Source organism: Arvicola amphibius, chromosome 3 (genome assembly GCF_903992535.2).
Source record: "Arvicola amphibius chromosome 3, mArvAmp1.2, whole genome shotgun sequence".
In the NCBI taxonomy this organism is placed as follows: Eukaryota; Metazoa; Chordata; class Mammalia; order Rodentia; family Cricetidae; genus Arvicola; species Arvicola amphibius.
The window spans coordinates 145438274-145458924 of NC_052049.1; the positions used below are offsets into that span (position 1 = coordinate 145438274).

Below are 20651 nucleotides of genomic sequence, written 5' to 3' on the forward strand. Positions count from 1 at the left end.
TCAATCTGTAGCCCAGATTGGTATCTAATACTCAGACTGACCTCAAGCTCACAGTGATCCTCCTGCCTCAGTTCTCAGTTACTGGGACTGTAGGCTTGAGCTACCAAGCATGATTGAGGTTGTAGCTTGAAAGTGTTGAGTCTGGAGTGTTTGCTTCGCAACCTCAGATAAATATGGCAGGTGGAAATCTCCATTTGTTCTCTCTCACTCAGGATTTTTTGTAAAACTTTATTTGGCTTTATGTACTGTCCCTTTACAATGGTATGATATGTTGGCTCTTCAAGTAGAGGGTAAATTAATTTGAGGCAAAAATATTTGTTTATATTTTCTGCAATGTCATGAAAGAAAGACATTTTTCATTAATCATTGCCGTGAAAAATAATACAGAGATGTTAGACAGAGTGTTTTAAGCCTGTAATACCAGAACTTGGGAGGGTGAACAGGAAAGATTGTCAGCCTGCACTATGCAGCAAAATGTTGCTGCATAAATAAACAAACAAACAAATAAATAAATAAATAATAAATCAACTGGATAAATATGCACTGTAGTATATTATGTACAATCAATACAGACCTGAGTTTAATATACAGTGAAGATTTGGGGAAGCAAAGCTTATATACTTGTAAAAACACATATACTAATGTTTTCTACAAAAGTAGAAAGCCTATGCCTCAAAATAACTTTCCATTATACTCAAACAAGCAAATAAGGGAAAGAAAACTCTACTTCCAAGAAGGCATTTGCCTAAAGATACCCATGTTCTTAAGAGTGCTTGATTTCCACCCTGCTTAACAGTGGCTCCCGTGCATGCTGGAACAGTTGGAAGCTGTGCAGTTCTCTTATGGTTTCTGGGAAATTTGTCCAGCTTGGGTACAGCATTGGAATCCTTTAAGAACACTGACTAGGGTCATTTATCAAGATGACACATACTCTTGTGTTTGTTATGTCTTTTCAGTGATTTGGATATAATTTCCGCACAGGAAACCATAATTGGTTTCCCTAGAAATACTCAAATGTCATCAAGTTATCACCTAAAACACTGGTTAAACAAACACATCACATAGAGAGCTTGAGAATGACTTTAGAATGCTAATGTCAAAAAATGTGACTTTCTGTACTTTGTGTCTTCCAAGAAAATACTTTAGGTACATTGAAATTCAGTGTTAGCATTGTCCTGAGGGACATAAAATTTTATACCTGAAAGAAATAGTACTTATATTTTAAAAAATGTATCTCAGGGGCCTTTAAGATAGGTCAAGAGGTAACAGAATTTACTACCAAGTCTGATATAGGGAGCTCAATCCCAGGGGATTACATGGTGGAGAAAGCCCACTCTCCAAGTTTTGCTTTAATATCAGACATGAGCTATAGCATGAATATCACAACAGTCCTACTCCCACCCTAATCCACACACACAGACTTCTAAAATTGTCATTTTCAAAAGGTCCTTAAAAATGTATTACTTCACTTTTCTAGTTGCTTCAACATGGTCTTTTTATGTTTGGCATTTTGCAGAATGTCAATAATGTTATCGATGGCATATAGACTGGTAAGTGGCAGTGGAAAAAATGTTAAGGCATAGATTCTCCAAGCTATTACCTTTCATTCAGTTCTGGAATAAAAGCAAATGTGGGTGCCTACAGCAGATTCCCATATATGTAAGTGGAGAAGCAACCAAATTTAATAGTCTTCAGCTGAGCGCAGTTTTTCCCTAACATTTCCTGGTCATTTTTCTATCTTAAAATTGCTAGCAACATAGCACACCTCCACATACCGTTTGATGTCAATGTAAGTAAAATTGGTTGAATGTCAGTCCTTTCCAAGAAACTGTAGATTAGTGATTAGTGCTACACTACAGTGTTGGCAAGGCAGAGCACCATCTGACTTGAGTTCACACTCTACCTAGGGAAGCTGAGCATGGTTTGGCTTGCTTAATGCAACAACAGGGAGGAAATGATTAAACTGCATCAACCTTTTCAGCTTTCTAATTTTACCTATCACATGAGCTACGCATGTTCTCTCAGTATCTCACCACCACACAACGGCACTGATATTTCCTAGTGCTCTAAGGCTAACACCTATGCGTTCATCTTACACATTGTATTTTAACCATTTAATGTTCACCTTGTACACATGAAATGCACATGTTTCTAAAACTCTCGTTTTCTTTCCCAATCTTTCTCTATAATTAATAGCCATGGTTAGAAGTAAACAACACACAGTATGTCTTCTGAGTAAGAGAGAACAAGAGTCCTATACTGAAAGATAAACTTACCCATAGTCCCCTTTATTTATGTGGTCAATGAACTCTGGATGAACAAGGCACACATTCTGGGAACATTTCCATTGCTGTCCTGAGCATGTACTATAAAGACAAAAAAAAAATTACAAAAGTCCTTTGATCTTTACAGAATATGTTTCCAGAACAAGAGTTACTATTGTTACATTGTTAAGTAAGTCATGGGACAAATTTCTTGATTAATGTTAGCCATGTTGTTGTTTGATTGTTGGAGAAAATAAATCATAAAGCTTGAATTAGGTGCTAGTCAATGTGCTCTTATCCCCTGAAGTAACTACATAATGCATGACCCCATATTCACTGAAGTTTAAAAGCAAATTAAAATATAGTTTTGATATACATATATTTGAAATTGTACCTGCAAGCTAATACAATTTAAGCAGCATGTTTTCATGTGTACTTACTGTGCTCAAAAAATCCCAAAAAACAAAACCACACTTTGTTAGCAGTCTATCAAAACATATATAATTTAGAATATGCTTAATGAGTACTTGATATATGGAGAAGGCTTTCTATAAAACATCCAATTTAAGGCTTGCATTAAATACACACATAATTACATTTCCAAAATTAGTTTCATGCTTCTGAAAATGAATGTCTTACAGCATGTGATTTTTTTTGTCTAGATGCATTTAAATGTATGCTTTAATTAGAAGCTGTCCTCATTCCTGAAGAAATACTCAGACGATAGAGCTCTGTTCCGCGCCGCTTAGATTCCTTACCAGAAGTTGCAGTTTTCCTTCACTACTGATCCTTCTTCATAATGTCGGTTACCTCTGGAGCAACCTGATCACAGGACAAGCAAACAAGTGAAAATTCTGAACTGAAAAAACCATATTCACATGACAAGCCATCTATGATGGTCATTAGTTGACAGAATGTGGAAAGCTAGTTAGTGCCAATCTGATAGCAGTCTCCATTTGGTTTGTGTTAAGGTTTATATATCAAATTCTTCTATGCTCTTTCTGTGAGATTTTGTTTTTACAGTGGGCATTACATTGCAAAATAGGATGGCAAGAAGTGAAAACTAGATTATCAAGAAATTAATCACTAACTTTGCTTTTAAAATGTTTAAATTGGTAGTGTATAAACATGAGTCAATTTATGGTATTTTCTATTTTTAAATTTTTATCAGATCTTATCAGTTGACAAATGACCTGAGTTCAAAATCATAATGACCCAATAAAATAGAGTTTAGCTGAATTCACCTGACAAATACTTTTTCTCCAGTGTTTTGGCTCATGAGAATAAAAATCATGAAATCAGTAAAAATGCAGCCATTTTTCATGAAAAACCAAGAACCTTGGAGAATAAAGAAGACACCAGAAAATAGAAAGATGCTCAATGTTTGTGGATTAGTAGGCATAATATCGTGAAAATAGCCACCTTATCAAAAGCAATTTACAGAGTCAGTGCAACCCCCATACAAACTCCAACACAACTCTTCACAGAAATTGAAAAAAAATTCTTCAAATTCATATGGAAACACAAAATATCAGATAGTTAAAACAATCCTGAATTTAAAAAAAAAAACTATGGAAATCAATGTGGTAGCTCCTCAGAAAGCTTGGAATAGATCTACCTCTTAATCCAGCTGACACATTCCTAAGCACATCCTGAAAGGACTATCCATCTTTCTAGAAAGACACTTTATCATCCATGTGCACTGCTGCTCTATTTATAATAAGCAGATATTGGGAACAGCCCAGATGCCCATCAACTGCTCAATGGATGATGAAAATGTGGTATATTTACACAAAGAATACTGTTCAGCTATTAAGAAAAACAAACTTAGGAAATTTGCATGAAGCAAGAAAAAAGGTCATCCTGAGTGAAGTAACACAGACCCACAAATGCAAATATCACATATTCTCTCTTATATTTAGATTCTAGATTTTCAGATTTCAGTATGTATGCTACAGTCCAAATAATCACTGAGGTTGGGCACTTGGGAAAGGGACAGGAGAGGAGAGGAGGTAAGGCTCTTCCAAGAAAAGGGGGATAAAATGTAGCATTGTGGAGATATATAGAGGAAACTAGAATAGGGGATCTAAATGGGGAGAGGATATGTGGACAAGGTAAAGGAGGGACTATGTGGAGGAACAACTAACACTGAAAGCCTTTGGAAAAATCATACAGGTACATGTGATAATTTTCACATGTACTCACTCATAAGTCATTTTTAAACATAAAGCAAAGAAAACCAACCTACAAATCACAATCCCAGAGAACTTAGACAACAATGAGGACATAAGAGAGACATATATAGTTCTAATCTACATGGGAAGAAGAAAAAGAAAATTTCTCCCGAGTAAATTGGGAGCATGGGGACCTTGGGGGAGGGTTGAATAGGAGGGGAGAGGCAGGAAGAGGAGCAGAGAAAAATGTAGAGTTCAATAAAAATCAATAAAGTACATTACCCCCAAAGATATAGGTTCATATTTTTGCAGAGCATACTCCGTTCATTTATCATTTGTGTATATTAAATAAACATAAGTTCTGCTAAAAAAAATCATATGGGAACTTATGACCACAGAAGCCTCCTAAAATATTTATGAAAGGATTTTAAATGAATACTGAATATCGGGAGATAATATCCCAAGTAGATATCATAGGCCACCAAGTAAAACCTACAGGGCAAGACCTAGGCTATACTTTTATGAGTCATTAGCCAAAAGGATCCCTTCCCAAGAATCACAGGCTTTTGCCAAGGCTATCGATCATTCTTCACAGTCTTATCAGACATCGTAAGACCCTATTACTGAAGACAATATTTCCTTATGTGATCAAACACAGAGGAATCAAGCTGTGTCCCAAATAGAATCTTCACCCCTACTGACTAGAGTTCATTGTCCTGGAAGGTACTCCACGTGCTACCTGAGAAGAAAGGTAATGCTCAATGTCACTCAGCCAAAAAACTTGCAGTCTACAATAGCAGCCTGCCAAAATGATGTAAGAGTAGCCATCAACCACTTTCTGATTGGATTTAAGGTCCATTCTAATAGAGGGAACCCTGATAATGTTAATGAGGCCAAAACCCTGTGGCTATATAGGCCATGGTCCTAGGAGTAACCTACTACCACTACTATTGGTCTGCTGAAGAAACATAGTAATTCAGTGACTCCTACTGACAAATTCTTCTGCCCATAGATGAGTTCCTGGCTCAGTCCTCCATCAGAAAAGATGAAAGTTACTACAAAGACCGACAACTGAACAATTTGCAGAGAGCAAGAGAATAGTTTTCAGTCCTTTTTCTTAATGCCTTCAAGGCTCAGGAAATTGTGAGGAAGAAGCAGCAAAAAGATAATAAGAGCCAGAGGTTGTGAATGACTTGAGAAGAACAGTATCTTCCAGACATGACAGGACTAACACACAAATGCATCCACAGAGAGCACGGCAGCATGCAAACACCTGTACAGGTTCAAGCCTGACCAAGTCCCAGCACTGAGAGGGACATGGGCACAAGAGCTCACCTCTAACCAAGAAGCTATTTACACTTTATAGCTGCTTACACAGGAAAAATACGCTTTCCACAATGATACATCACTGAGAATATCAATCACACTTCAGGGCAAGCCCTATGATCAAGAGTAGTTAGGCAACACAAGGTGAACACCATGATATTTGCATGTGAGATTTTTGTTTCATTTTGTTTAGCTTGACCATTTTTAGTCTTATTGTATTTGTTTGTTTTCTTTGATTTTTCTATTTCTATGGGTTTTTTTTTGACAGTGGGAGAAAGCAAAGAGACCGAGTTGGATGGGTACAAAGGTAGAGATGATGTGAGAGGAATTTACGTATGAGAAACATGATTAAAATATACTAAGTGAAAAATATTTAAGAAAAGAAGAGAAATAAGAAGAAGAGATCCAAATGCCTCTTAACTATTTACTGAAATTGATTGATAACTGGCTTATAAAGTTATGTGAAGTATCCAAAAGAGACCAATGATGAATCATGATAATAAGGAAAGTGTTCAATGTCCTATAATCATTGACCAGGCATTTTTCAAAAAGATAAACTCAAATAAAAGAGGGATTTGACTTTAAATACAGAGTTTAATTACTACACAGGTGAAGTAGTTTTGATAATGAATCAGTCCAGCTATTACTGGATGAGATAAAGATTTCTAAGGCTGGAGGTATGTGTCAGAAGTAGAGTACTTCCTTAGACACAGGAAGGCTTCAGTTCTGCTCAGTATACTTTAGATTTCTATTAAATCTAGACTAGGCATCTCAGTAGGGTAATTGATAGAAGTATATAGAAATCCAGGAATGATAATATACATTATGTATTTCTTGAAACCTGAGACTACATGTCTATTTTAGCAGTATGTTTAAGCAAGAAAAAGTTGTCCAGGACTTATCTCAAAGCATACCAGATGGGAAACATTCAGAAGAAACTAAGAATGAATGGCCTGTAAGGCAACAGGGAATTCAATAGAGGTTGAATCTGAAAGAAAAAATTTCTTTTGAGCAAAATGGCTGACACGGGGTCTAGTGGTGTCGTTCTTGTTACTTGACACACCCAGGGTCATCTGGGAAGAGGAACCCTCAACTGGGAAACTATCTCCAACACAGTGGCCTGTAGGCACGTCTTTGGGACAATTTTAGATTAATGATTGATGTGGGAGGGTCACAGTGGGCAGTGCCAATAGACAGAGGGCATAAAAAATACTGAGAAAGCAATGAGGAGCAACCCAGCAAATAGCACTCCTCCATGGCTTCTGTTTTGATTGCTGCCTCACGGTTTCTGCCTTGAATGCCTGCTATGACCCCCTGAGATGATAAATTTTAAGTTGTCAAATGAAATAAACCCTTTCTTCTCCAAGCTTTTTTAATGCTGTCTCATTAATGCTTATCAAGTAATGGGAAACAAACCAGTACAGCCAGTCATGCATAGCATTGCCAGAGATCAAGAGCAAGAAAGCAAAAATCTGGACATATCATTCAATGCTGGAGAAGTTGTCAACAGCCTCATTAGAAAGGGGTCAGAAGAATAGCAAAGAGAGAAAGCCTGTCAGAATATGTTGATGAGAACTTGAAAGAAAGCAAAATCATTCTTTCAGATATTTTGTCATTAAATGGAGAAAACAAAAAAATTATAAAGAACAGAGAAAAGAAAATGTCTTAAAATTAAATTAAAAGACTTTTTAATTGCATTTAGAAGACTGAGGTGTGTGTGTTGTGGGGGGATTGTAATTCAAAGGAGCACTTGAGAAGACAAAGGTACTCCAGGACTCCAAGGTCACAAGAGGGAATCAGTTCAACTGAAATGAGAACCAAGATGGAACTAAAACAGGGCTAATCTTATAATGATGGAAACAATACCATTTTCAGTTAAAATGTATATGAAGTATATTCAAGCGAGTTCGCCCAATTATTTTTACATATCATTTAGATAACAGTTTTGTCAAAAGACATTACATTAAATTAAAAATAAATCTAATGACTACTAAAATTAAGGGAGTCTTACAACTTTAAGCTTCTAGAATTAGGTAAATCAAAAGTTTGAAGAGGGAAATAGTTGGTCTTGTTGCCTTAAGGAAAGATAATAATATAGTATCTGTGATTTAGTTTAAGACGCTTCATCACCTGGTGTTATAAATATCTGTGCGGGCTGAGGCTGCACAGAGGAAAGGCAGTCACTTGCTGTCATCAGGAACTGCACCCCAGGGGTATGCCCTAGCATGCATTCTAACAAGCCAGACTTGAGGCTAGCTGCTTTGAATGCTTACATTATCCACATCTGCAGCACCAGAATTAGCATAGTGAATATAAAAATGGGATTTTATTGGTAAAAGTAGTGGCTTGTTAATAAGCACAGTGGATCTAAATAGCTCACATTGGTTAATAGTGTCCAATTTATGTGGTGAGCTAAAATATTTCAGTGTCGCATTGTACCTCTCAACTCAGAGTTCATACTTATCTATATTTCCTTAAGGACAAATTGTACACAATTGTGGACCTCATACCCTCAGATTGGTCTTTTCCTGCATACAGTCACATCATTCAAGAAGATTTTCCAATTTGATACCTACTCAAATGGTAATAAAACCTCTGTAACAGGAGCATGTATTCCTCCAGTAATTTTTTTTTCAAGAAATGAATTCCTAACAGGACAAAGACTTGAAATTTCACCTAGCTCAGAGAGGTTATGTGAATTTGCGTGTTTATTCACCAATGCATTTTTTTTTTTTTTGGAATGGTCGATATGTGTAGCAGAATTTAAGAATTTGATTGTAATCGATCTTCATTCTAATATTGTTAAAGAGGTTGCAAAGAGATACAGGAATTCATCCAAATGAAAAATTCAAATATATCAGTGATAAACACACATGCGTGCATGTGCGTGCGCGTGCGTGCGTGCGTGTGTGCGTGTGTGTGTGTGTGCGTGTGTGTGTGTGTGTGCGTGTGTGTGTGTGCGTGTGTGTGTGTGTGCGCGTGCATGTGTGTGTGCGTGTGTGTGTGTGCGTGTGTGTGTGCGCGTGCATGTGTGTGTGCGTGTGTGTGTGCGTGTGTGTGCGTGTGTGTGCGTGTGTGTGTGCGTGTGTGTGTGAGTGTGTGTGCGTGTGTGTGTGCGTGTGTGTGCGTGTGTGTGTGTGTGCGCGTGCATGTATGTGTGCGTGCGTGCGTGCGTGCGTGCATGTGTGTGTGTGTGTGTGTGTGTGTGGTCCATTTGCCCATGTTGGTGGTTTTTTAAAGTCTGTCACTATCACTGCTTTTTGTATTTGAAATTTGAAATTCTCAAGTTACTAGATACAATGCTGCACATAAGGAAGGAAAGGATGTAGTTAATGTATGTCCTGCTTCCATCTTATATAAAATTTTACATATTTATCTTTATTCCTTAAAATATGCAAAATATCAAGTTTTTTTATTTAAACACTTCTCAGGACAGAAATAGAAACCAGCATGTAACTTGGTCATGTGAAGCTAATAAATCACTGTGTAAAAATGTAGGAAACATACAACATAGAGAAAACCTGGAAACAAAGATGAAATTTGCTTTGCACATGAAAAATTAATGTAAATCATAACTATTTTTTTAGTTTATTTCACAAATTTCTTCAATTTCGTATATGCTCTCTTCAACAAATTATTTTCCAAAGGAAGACAAAACGAGGGAAAATTATCTTTCTTGAGAGCAATTATAGTCTAATGTGAACTTTTTGCTACTAATTGAAATGAGTAATTAATTGCTCCTATCCATAATGAATGGAGTAAAAGTTCTCTCTGAAACATAAATTCTACCTAAAATATATCTTTGGGTTGAAATCTTTGAAATATTCCCCTCTCAAAGAAAAATGGGTGTTGAAGAGGTAGCAATTACTTTTCAGACTGGACTACATGTTTGAAATAGGAAAAGTCTGAATATGCTTTATTGTATCTACAGCACTGCAGCTGAGTCAGTTATTACAAGCTCATACCTGTAATCCCTGTGAGTAGGAGGGAGGCTTCAGTGGGGAAGCTTGCTGACTTTAAGACCTGTGTGATATATAGAGGTCAACTTAGGCTACAAGGTGAAAGCCTGTCTCCTTTGTCAGTAAGAGAAGAGAGTGAATTATAACTTATTTTATAATATTAATATGCAAACTGATAGTAAATTGAACTAAGGTATACCTGGATCCCTAGTACTCAGGAAACTGAGGCAAGAGATTTAACTGAGTCCAAGAATTAAAGCCTAGAATGGAAGACAAAGCAAAACCCAATCCAAAGTAGGAGATACTTATATTTCGTTGAAATTGTGACTTAAAAAAATGCAAGCACCTAGATAGGCATGCTCTTACATGAGTCTTAATTTTCTCAGAGACTGAAGTGGTTGTTCTCAATATCACTTATCATTTTATACGCTTATCATTTCATACGCTACAGTCTTCTTACTCACACAGATTATATGTTTCTCAAGAGGTGAGACTTTATAATATAAATAATATAATATAATAAATTTATATAATATAAATTAAGACTATAATACTCTTTTATTATGCACATCAGTGCTTACTTCAAGGATACACTAAAAGCTTTAAATACTATCAATAGCTTTTACCAAACTGTCACCTTGAAAAAAATATGAGTTACCTGAAAATAAGAAAATTATCTTTCACTATTTAACACAGTTTAACATCTACCTCATGCATGAAAAAAACATGCTTCTTAAAACTTGTTTATTCATTAAAATTATATGGATAAAGAACTATAGGCAACAAAAGAAAGCTGGGAGTGGGAAAGGTCTTCCCCAAGGAAGAGGAAGCCAACTGGTTGTCCACTGCCAAACTGTCAGCTGTGAAGTCATAAACACACACATACAAAAAAACTTCATATGGACTGAGAATTTAGGAATATGTATATATTGCATTCATGTAATAACAATGAAAATAATGCCATGAGTTTGAAGGAAGGAGTGTTTGGGAGGGTGTAGAGGGAGACAGGGAATGGAGAAGTGTTGTAATTATATTATCTCAAATCTAAAACAAATGAAAAAGTTAAAACTATGTCAAAATATTACTTGATGAATATTGCATTCAAAAACATAAAAATTTTCTAGATATCTATTTCTATAGGAATGGATCTTGAAGGAGAACCATAACTCTACTAAATCACCATAACCTCTAACTTCATTCTAAATATTTGTCCTTAGACCCACAATAAGTTGGGCCTTCCCTCCTCATCTACCAAATGTCTCTTTGCATCAGAGACCATAACAGAAAAACCAAACTGATGAAAACGCAGAGTTATGGATGGAGCCCAGTCCCAACTATATCTACAACACAACTCCTACACCTCAGGCTCAGGGACCATTGTGAGGGATGGGTGGAAGATTATAAGATCCAAAGGACCAGGGAGTTTGTTGTGAGGTTGTCTCCTGAGAATGTGGATGTCAAGCCCACTAATATGACTGCCTAGACATGGGCCTAACGAGGATGATACAAACAGACATGCTAACATGAATGGAGAAAGCCTGTGAAGCCTCAGCCCTACACACAGATCTATAGAGAACTAAGAGATGCTGAGAGGAGGAGAAATAGGCATACCCAGGGAGGAGTACAACAATTGGCTATCCAATACCAAATAGTCATGAAAACATACACATTGAAGTAGCAATAGACAGAGTAGGTTGTATTTAGGAATGTGTCCGTGTGTGTGTATACATATACATACATAGATATAGATATATGTGTGTATACATATACATACACAGATATAGATATATGTGTGTATACATATACATACACAGATATAGATATATGTGTGTATTCATATACATACACAGATATAGATATATGTGTGTATACATATACATACACAGATATAGATATATGTGTGTATACATAACATACACAGATATAGATATATGTGTGTATACATATACATACACAGATATAGATATATGTGTGTATACATATACATACACAGATATAGATATATGTGTGTATACATATACATACACAGATATAGATATGTGTGTATACATATACATACACAGATATAGATATAGAAGTTGTCAACAAGTAATGAAAAAAGGAGACCATGAATTTAGACAGGAGCAAAGAGAGATAGATAGAAGGGTTTGAATGGATAAAACCTAAGAAGAAAATTATGTAATTATATTATACTCTCAAAAACTTGAAAGAAATAATTTAAAATGTATTTATTCTTTACAATTATACAGAAATAAGATTATTATTTAATTTCATAAATCTGTCATTCAAAAAAAATAAAAACTTTCTGGGAATCACTTGATAGTAAATGAACCAATATTTAGGAGGGTACTCAGGTGATCTTCACGTGCTGTAACTAGAACACAGAAAATAAGCACCGCATCCTTTCCATAGCTACTTACACAATCCATGCAGAGTAGCTCCCCCATTAAACAAGGGGGCAGAAAATAATGTACATATTAAAGCCTGAAGGGTACAGGAACTTTGATACAATATAGTAAGTATTCAATAATATTACTTACTATTAGAAAGAGGAATAGAAGGGTTAATAAGAAGCATGGTATTTTAGAAAGGTCTGGTAAACATCTACTATGTGTTGTAAGTTACCATGTTGCATTAAGTGAATTTCTCTTATATACAACATTCAAACATATACTATTTGGGATAATGCTTACAAAAAGAATCCTACCTCTGACCGATTCTGGGCATAGAGCTCTATAAAAAGCCCATACATTATCATTGAGTTATTAATATAGATTGTCATGTAATTTGACTTTAATAGTTCCTTTAGAAATCATTTCAATGTGATAGAATAAACAAGTTCAACTACAAAGGGAGCTCTGAAGCTTCTTATACTTTCCCAGAAATCACTGCCTTTCAAGCCTAAAATACATACAGTTGTGTCCCAGGGCTACTGTCTACAGTTACGCTAGTTGGGTTTTGGACACAGCCAGAATTCGAATCACAGAAACTATAGTTGCCATTGCATTGAATGAGAAAAGAGGGTCAAGGAAGAAATAGGGACTGTAGGATGGGGTTGAGTCGAAACTACATGATTCCCAAAGAGTGGCACCCATTCTCACAACCAGCAGAAAGACCCAGCATCACCAAGCCTTCCAGATCCCCATGGGTAGCTAGTAATTTATATTTCATAGTGAAAACATTGATTTCAAGTGCTTGTAATCCATCTTAGTGGTATTTTCTGTTATATAATCACATTGACTCCAATAATTAATTTCATTTTTACAGTTTGTTTCACATATTTTTTAAAGTATTATCAGGGAACTTCTTATTTAGTAGTTGTGAAGATAATACATCTACAGGACCTGTTACTAGTCATGAAAAAATAGAGCTAACATTTCCTCATTATTTGTGACATTTATTTTGTAATTTTTTCCTTGCAATAATTAGTTGCATTATTGTTTCTAAAAAAAGAGAATTGGGAAATTTGACAGGTAACATCTGAACAAATATGAAAATAGCATTTATCTAAGATAGCAAGAACTAAATCTACATATATCACTGGGCCTACAACTCAGTAGTAGAGGCCTTATCTAGTATGCCTGAGGTCCTGGGCTCATCCTCCAAAAATGCAAGAAAATCATAAATTAGCATAATATATATGGCCACTGTGAAATTATTTTATCTAAAGACTTCTTATAATAATCTTAGTAAGAGGAGACATACTCTCTACTATTGGATAGAATATCAAACTTTATCCAACGCCAGATGAAGGTTCTATGGTGATATGCAAGATATTCATCATTATGGCTATAGGATTTGGCCATTTCAGGCTCCCTCTCCTCAGCTGCCCAAGGAACTAGCTGGGGGTATCTCCCTGGACACCTGAGAACCTCTAGAGTCAAATCTCTTGCCAACCCTAAAATGGCTCCCTTAGTTAAGATATATACTTCCCTGTTCCCATATCCACCCTTTCTGTATCCCAACCATCCCATTCCCCCAAGCTCTCCCCATCCTCCCCTTCACACGTTTCTCTCCCCATCTCCCCTTAGCCCCATCCCACCCCACCCCCAAGTTCCCAATTTTTGCCCAGCAATCTTGTCTCCTTCCAATATCCAGGAGGATAACTATATGTTTTTCTTTGGGTTCACCTTCTTATTTAGCTTCTCTAGGATCACGAATTATAGGCTCAATGTCCTTTATTTATGGCTAGAAACCAATTATGAGTGAGTATATCCCATGTTCATCTTCTTGGGTCTGGGTTGTCTCACTCAGAATAGTGTTTTCTATTTCCATCCATTTGCATGCAAAATTCAACATGTCATTTTTTTTAGCGCTGAGTAGTACTCTAATATGTATCTATTCCACACTTTCTTCATCCATTCTTCCATTGAAGGGCATCTAGGTTGTTTCCAGGTTCTGGCTATTACAAATAATGCTGCTATTAACATAGTTGAACAAATGCTTTGTAATATGGTAGGGCATCTCTTGGATATATTCCCAAGAGTGGTATTGCTCGGTCCGGGGTAGGTTGATCCCGAATTTCCTGAGAAACCGCCACACTGAGACAGAGGAGGCCCACATTGGAGCACTGGACTGAGCTCCCAAGGTGCAAATGAGGAGCAGAAGGAGGGAGAACATGAGCAAGGAAGTCAGGACCGCGAGGGGTGCACCCACCCACTGAAATGGTGGGGCTGATCTAATGGGAGCTCACCAAGGCCAGCTGGACTGGGACTGAAAAAGCATGGGATAAAACCGGACTCCCTGAACATGGCAGACAATGAGGGCTGCTGAGAAGCCAAGGACAATGGCACTGGGTTTTGATCCTACTGCATGTACTGGTTTTGGAGGGGCCTAGCCTGTTTGGATGCTCACCTTCCTAGACCTGGATGGAGTGGGGAGGATCGTGGACTTCCCACGGGGCAGAGAACCCTTATTGCTCTTCAGACTGGAGAGGGAGGGGGAGGGGAGTGAGGGGAGAGGGAAGGAAATGGGAGGAGGGGAGGATGCGGAGAGGAGGCCAAAATTTTTAATAAAAAATAATAATAATAAAAGAGAAAAAAAAGAATTAAAAAAAGAATATCAAGCTTGACAAGCGCAATGATCTTGTGGTTACCAGAGATGTGAAAGAGGAGGAGCAGTGAGATGTAGATAGTGCTGATCAGTGGTGTTGCATCATAGTTAAATAGGAACAGGAAGTCCTGGTGTGCTATTGCCCAGTGGGGGTCCAGCAGACAAAAGCAATGTACCTGTATGTCACATTCACTAGAAGAAAGGCAATTGAATGTTTTAAACATAAACAAATGATAAACACTAAACTTGATTTAAATACTGTGCAATATAGATGTGTACAAAATATCACATTACACCCTTAATACTTATAATTTATGTTTTGTGTCATTTAAAAAGTAAGTTTAACTGAAATAAAATTTACAAACCCTAAGCAATTATTCTCATAGACTTAACTTGTTTTAAGTGAAAAGTAACTTATTTTAAAGGACTAAGTACCTATCCTGTCTTCCTAGAAAGAAAAAAGAGAAAGGAAACTTGCTATTCTAGATATGTAAGACAAAGTGAGAAGCGTGCATGGTCGGAAGCAAATCATGAGAAGAAAGTCCAATAAGAGATAGGAAGAGAAGCTCAGACCCATCAGTAATCAGGGAGAAGCCAGTTTCTACTGTTCCTCTAAGGAAAGGTTGCAATACTGGGTATTTAAAATATTGGGTAAATGAATTTGTATATGGTGCCAGATTGGGACTAACAGACTGGAATAGACAGTCTTGAGCCCCAGGAAGCAGTGCGTGTTCCAGTCCTAGGATCCCCTGTGTTTTTTTGTTTGTTTGTTTGTTTGTTGTTTGTTGTTTATTGGCATACAGATTCAGGAGTAGACATGTGAAGGAAGTGGAAATATAAGAACCAGAGGTGGGAGGAGCTCTGTAATTCGCTGTCTACTGGACGTGGTGTCTGTGGTACCCACAAACTCACAGGAGCAGTGGCTGCTTGCATGAGACCTGCTCAAGACTGGGCATGTTAACAGTTTATCACAGAGCAGGGAAGGACACATGAGGCCCCCAATTGTCTCTGAGAGCTATAGACTTCAGTGTCTACCTGGGATAAAGAATCACAGTCCCCTCAGCTACACAGACTCTAGTGAGTACCCCCTACTTCTGTAATTAATCCACACCCAGGCTAAGTAACTAAGTTACTGAAGCAACAGTTAATGAAGGCAACAGTAACTAAACACAGTGGGCCCTCACACATGAACACAGGAGGTGAATTTGATGGAAAGAAGAGGTTCTGTGAGTTGGGAAAGTAGACAAGAGGGTAACTGGAGGAGACTCTGATAAAAGTACATGATACTATGACACTGTAAAAGAGTAATTTAAATAAAATTAAGTTATTTTAGTATGTTGAGACCAGGAAAAGCATTTTTATTTTTAAGATAAGCATTATTATTTATAAGATAGAGTAAAACAGAATGGGATGATTTGCAACAATTGCAAAGTTCAATTAATTTTTAAAATTTTTATAAACCTATATAGTAACCCAGTTTTGCTATAAATTTTGTTACTATGGGTTATAACAAAAAACTTCTGAAAGCATGTCTAAGAGAACCCTTTACATATATGCACACTAAAAATGGAGGAATGTTAATTATGCCTCTGTAACACACAAAACTTATCTGATTTTTTGATAATTTTTTAATTATCAAAATTAATTATCAATTTTTTAAGACTGATTTTTGAAAGAGAAATTTTACATGAGGCTCTGCCCAAGGCTTTGCTGTGGTTGCAGGTACCCATTCATTACGGAAAGAACAGAAGGGAAATAAATAACGAGAAAGGGGCACCACAGAGGTCCAGTCATGCGCACAGACACACCCAGGCCCTTAGACATCATGCGGTCTGACAATAGCAAAAACCAACATTGTCTTTAACAGAAGGAAGTTTAAAATTCATAGTTCAGATATATAAAATCAGTCCACATGGTTTATAATGGCATATAAGTATACAGTGTACCCTAAATAACTTTAATTAACTCAATTCTCTCCATCCAGAGTTGGTACAGAGGAGAAATAACATATTTCACTTTGCAAAATCACTTTCTATAGACAGGCAGTCTAAGACCTTGAACACTTGTCCATAGTGCTCAGTGTTCCTACCTAATCTTTCTTTCCCTCCTGCCTAATTACTGGTTCTGCACTATACAGTTTCTTACAAACTCATCAACCCCGTAAAACACTGAAATGTTGCCGGGCGGCTCACTCATCCTCTAGATGACCCATTTATCTCTTGTCTCAGTTCTATTGTCCTGGGTTCTAGTTGATTCAGTCCATTCCTCTCACAAATACTGCCCTCGGGTATCCGCACCTTTTCTGAGTTCCTCTAGGGTAAGACCATGTCTTCAAAGTTCCTGCTCTTACAGCGTCTGGTCCTAATACTGCAAGGCTTATCCATGCCACTTGTTTCCTCACCGTCCCATCCAACTTCAAGTCTGAAGCACAGGTTAGTTGAGGAACAAGCTCAAAACTTAGGACTGAGGCCTGATATTTAAAGATAATCAAGAGCTTCAAGATGGCACCAACTGAGCGTGAGAGTCCTCTGAGAATGGGAAGCTCTTTGATTACATGGTTACACGTCTGAGACACTTCATACCCATTCCAAAGTAGCATCTCTTGATAACTTTTAGTAAACAAGTGTGATCCCAAATGCCCAACATGACCTAAATGATCTGACATACAATAATGTATAGTCACCTCTCAAACTGATCTCCTGTGTCCCTCCATTCCCTCATCATGACTCTCTAGAAATGGTGGTTTCCTTCCAGTTGTTAAACAGTGTTAGGGTGTTCACACTCAGGTCTGTAACACTCTTGTGTAAACTTTTCTCCAGTTCAACCCATTCTTTATTATGAGAGAGTTTGAATGTTTTTGTTTAGTCATCATCCAGTGAGACTGATGGCATATAGCTGTCTACATATTAATATTCTCACAGCTCTCAATTTGTGTGTGTGTGCATGGAAATGGGCATATTTGTGTGTGTGTAGATCAGAGTTTAACCTCAATGTCATGCCTTGGGAACTATCATCTTACTTTTAAGATAGGGTCTGTCTCTGTTGTGGAACATGTACAATTGACTACTGAACCCCGATATCTTCCTACCCCTGCCTTTCTGGTCAAGAGACCATAAACGCATACCACCATTCCTGTTTTTCTATTTGGCTTCTAGATGTCAAACACAGGAGTTCGGGCTTTCAAGGCAAGTGCTTTAATTATTGAAGCTATTTCCTCAGTCCATAGAAAAGTCCATTTTTTTCTCAAAAGAATACATCACTATTTACAGCCTCTCAGTAAATTTCCTACATTTTTTTCTTTTCCCATCCAATTTGACTAATGTTATAACAATAAGACCTTTCACATTGCCTGACACAACAGTGATACGTGAAGAATTATTGAAGGAAGACTAGACGTCTCAAGCACAGTAGAGTATCTGCCACTTTGTAAAATAAAGTAATCATTTACTGAGAAGTCTGGTGGTAAAATGAAAACCTGGACTAAATGGAAATTCTGTGGACAATTTGAAACGATAAATATATTTTGAAAGAAACATTTTTAAAACTTAAAAATGAATTTAATATGAAAATAAGAGCAGTCAATACTATCTTCATATTAAATTAGGGTCTTAAAGTTCCTTCTAACTATAAGTTCTAGTCGTCTAGAGACTCCAAGTTCTAGAGCCATTTATAATTGTGTGACAGAGCTCTGATTAAACAAAGACTTCTGAAGAAAAGATGTGGTACTATGAGATCTTCATCTAGGGAAGTGTATAGGGTACATTTGTCCATGGCGTTTTGTTATAGCAACTTCCGAAGATTAATATCCATTCTTGTATAATTACATCTGGGTAGTAAATACCAATATTCTACTTACATTCCCACACATCATTTCTATTTACTATCTGGGTCTTAGACGCTCATAAGACTAGTCTATGTGACCTCCCTTTCCCTTTAATGATTTTTATTTTAGACAGGCTGTCATAGCCTGGCGGAGGTAGTGCACGCCTTTAATCCCAGCACTCAGGAGAAAGAGGCAGGTGGATCTCTGTGAGTTCGAGACCAACCTGGTCTACAAGAACTAGTTCCAGGACAGGCCCCAAAGCTACAGAGAAACCCTGTCTTGGAAAACTAGAAAATAAAAATAAAATAAAGATTAGCCTTTTATGCAGCTCATTCTGTCCTCAGTCTCACTGTGTAGCTGAGGGTCACCTTGCACATGTCATCGTCCTTCCTCTACCTCTGGAGTGCTAGGCTAACAGGAGTGTGCTGCCAATGTCCACTTGTATGGTGCCTGTGATCAAACCCAAGACATCAAACCCCAGCTAAGCAACCATTCTACCAACTGAATCATATTCACACATCTCTCTCCAGGAGACTGAAAATTTCCAACGTGGTGGGACAAGACAAAACCATATTTGACGAATTTATTATCCCTAGGTAAGGATAGTGCCTAGTTCTATTTTGCTTTAATTTGTTTTAATAGAATTGCTGATACCATGTCCTCTAATGCCACTGGTTCATGAGCCTGACAAAACAATAAGCAAAATGTTACATGGGGAGAATGTCCAATGATCAGATTTTTAAACTTCACAAAATTCTCTATGAAAGCTACACTCAAATGCTCGAGAGTCACGATGAGTACATAACTGGAAGTTGTAAACAGCCTGTATGTTGAAAGAAATTTCAAGACAGAATCCAAATCCATGCTTACTACACTCAGACCCGCACTTTCCCAATGGTGTCAGTGTGGTACAGAAGCCCTGTATTTGAACCAAAGACACTTTAGAAAGCCAAAAAAATTGTTGAAATAATCATTTTCATTCCACTGAAGGACAGAATGGAGAGGAAGAGAGAAGAGAGGAGAGGAGAGGAGAGGAGAGGAGAGGAGAGGAGAGGAGAGGAGAGGAGAGGAGAGGAGAGGAGAGGAGAGGAGAGGAGAGGAGAGGAGAAAAGATAGATAAAACTGTCAGACCTGATGACTAGGAAAATGTTCAAACACATTCCCAAAAACCTACCTTCCGGATCTGAAGGCTGTTTGAGAGGAAGCCATTCTTTCTCTTCACGGCAGAATGACTTGTAATCAGGACAGCAATCAGGGTTTTCCCTTTCACAAAAGCTGTCACAGTAACACAATGCATTGACTTCATAGAACGGAGTGACACAGGAATCGTCTCTGTCTTCACAACAGCCGAAGAGTCTACAGTATTGCCCTTGGAAAATGGCCCTTTTGTGCCGAGCACCTTCGGAAATGGTGTGATTTCTAGGGAAATATGGTCCTGAATCCACTTCTCTTTGCGAAAAGGAATGGGTCTTGGCACAGAGTTCTGCCACCAGATAGGAAAAGATTAAGATCTTATATTCGGTCCACATTCTCTGGACGAAGGTTCAGCTTCCACTTTCAGCTATCTCTGTTTCCAGTCTTGAGGTTTTTTTCCCTTGAAGTCTGATCTCTAATCACCAGAACACCTCAGCCTGGACCTTGAGACTGATTCTTTACTTGAGCTTCTTATGGTTAAACATTAATAAAAACTTTCGGTGTTTGCACAAGATAATATAAGTGTTAGATAGACTACTATAATTTAAAGTCAAAAATGTATATTTTATACAATGTTACAAAGTATGATCATTAGAAAAGCAATCCATCTAAAATCTTAAGTATAAATGCTACGTGGGATATTACTTGTCCCTCAGAAATTCTAGGTGTCTAAATCTAAGAAAACCTCTAGTATATGCATGTCCCAAAGTATAGCGACGTGCAGAAAAGTAAAAAATACAATTAGTCATTTTACCTACTCGAATAGTGACTAAATCCAAGCTCTCCCAGTGTCACTTGCTAAGATATATCCCATTGACAGCAGCTCCAGTGAATTATACACTCATGCAGTGGCTTTATT

The 20651-nt window shown here is 37.3% G+C and overlaps 1 protein-coding gene across 1 annotated transcript in view; it reads right to left on the reverse strand.

Moving 5' to 3' along the window:
* The window catches only part of Tinag (tubulointerstitial nephritis antigen), a 95047-nt gene extending 74920 nt beyond the window's left edge, over nucleotides 1-20127 (reverse strand). Inside the window, exons 1-3 of the mRNA XM_038324171.1 lie at nucleotides 19773-20127; nucleotides 3023-3086; nucleotides 2277-2366 (exon numbers count right to left, since the gene is read on the reverse strand). Coding sequence (XP_038180099.1) covers nucleotides 2277-2366; nucleotides 3023-3086; nucleotides 19773-20127 — 509 coding nt within the window. The remainder of the gene's footprint in view (nucleotides 1-2276; nucleotides 2367-3022; nucleotides 3087-19772) is intronic.
* Between the last annotated feature and the right edge of the window lie 524 nt (nucleotides 20128-20651).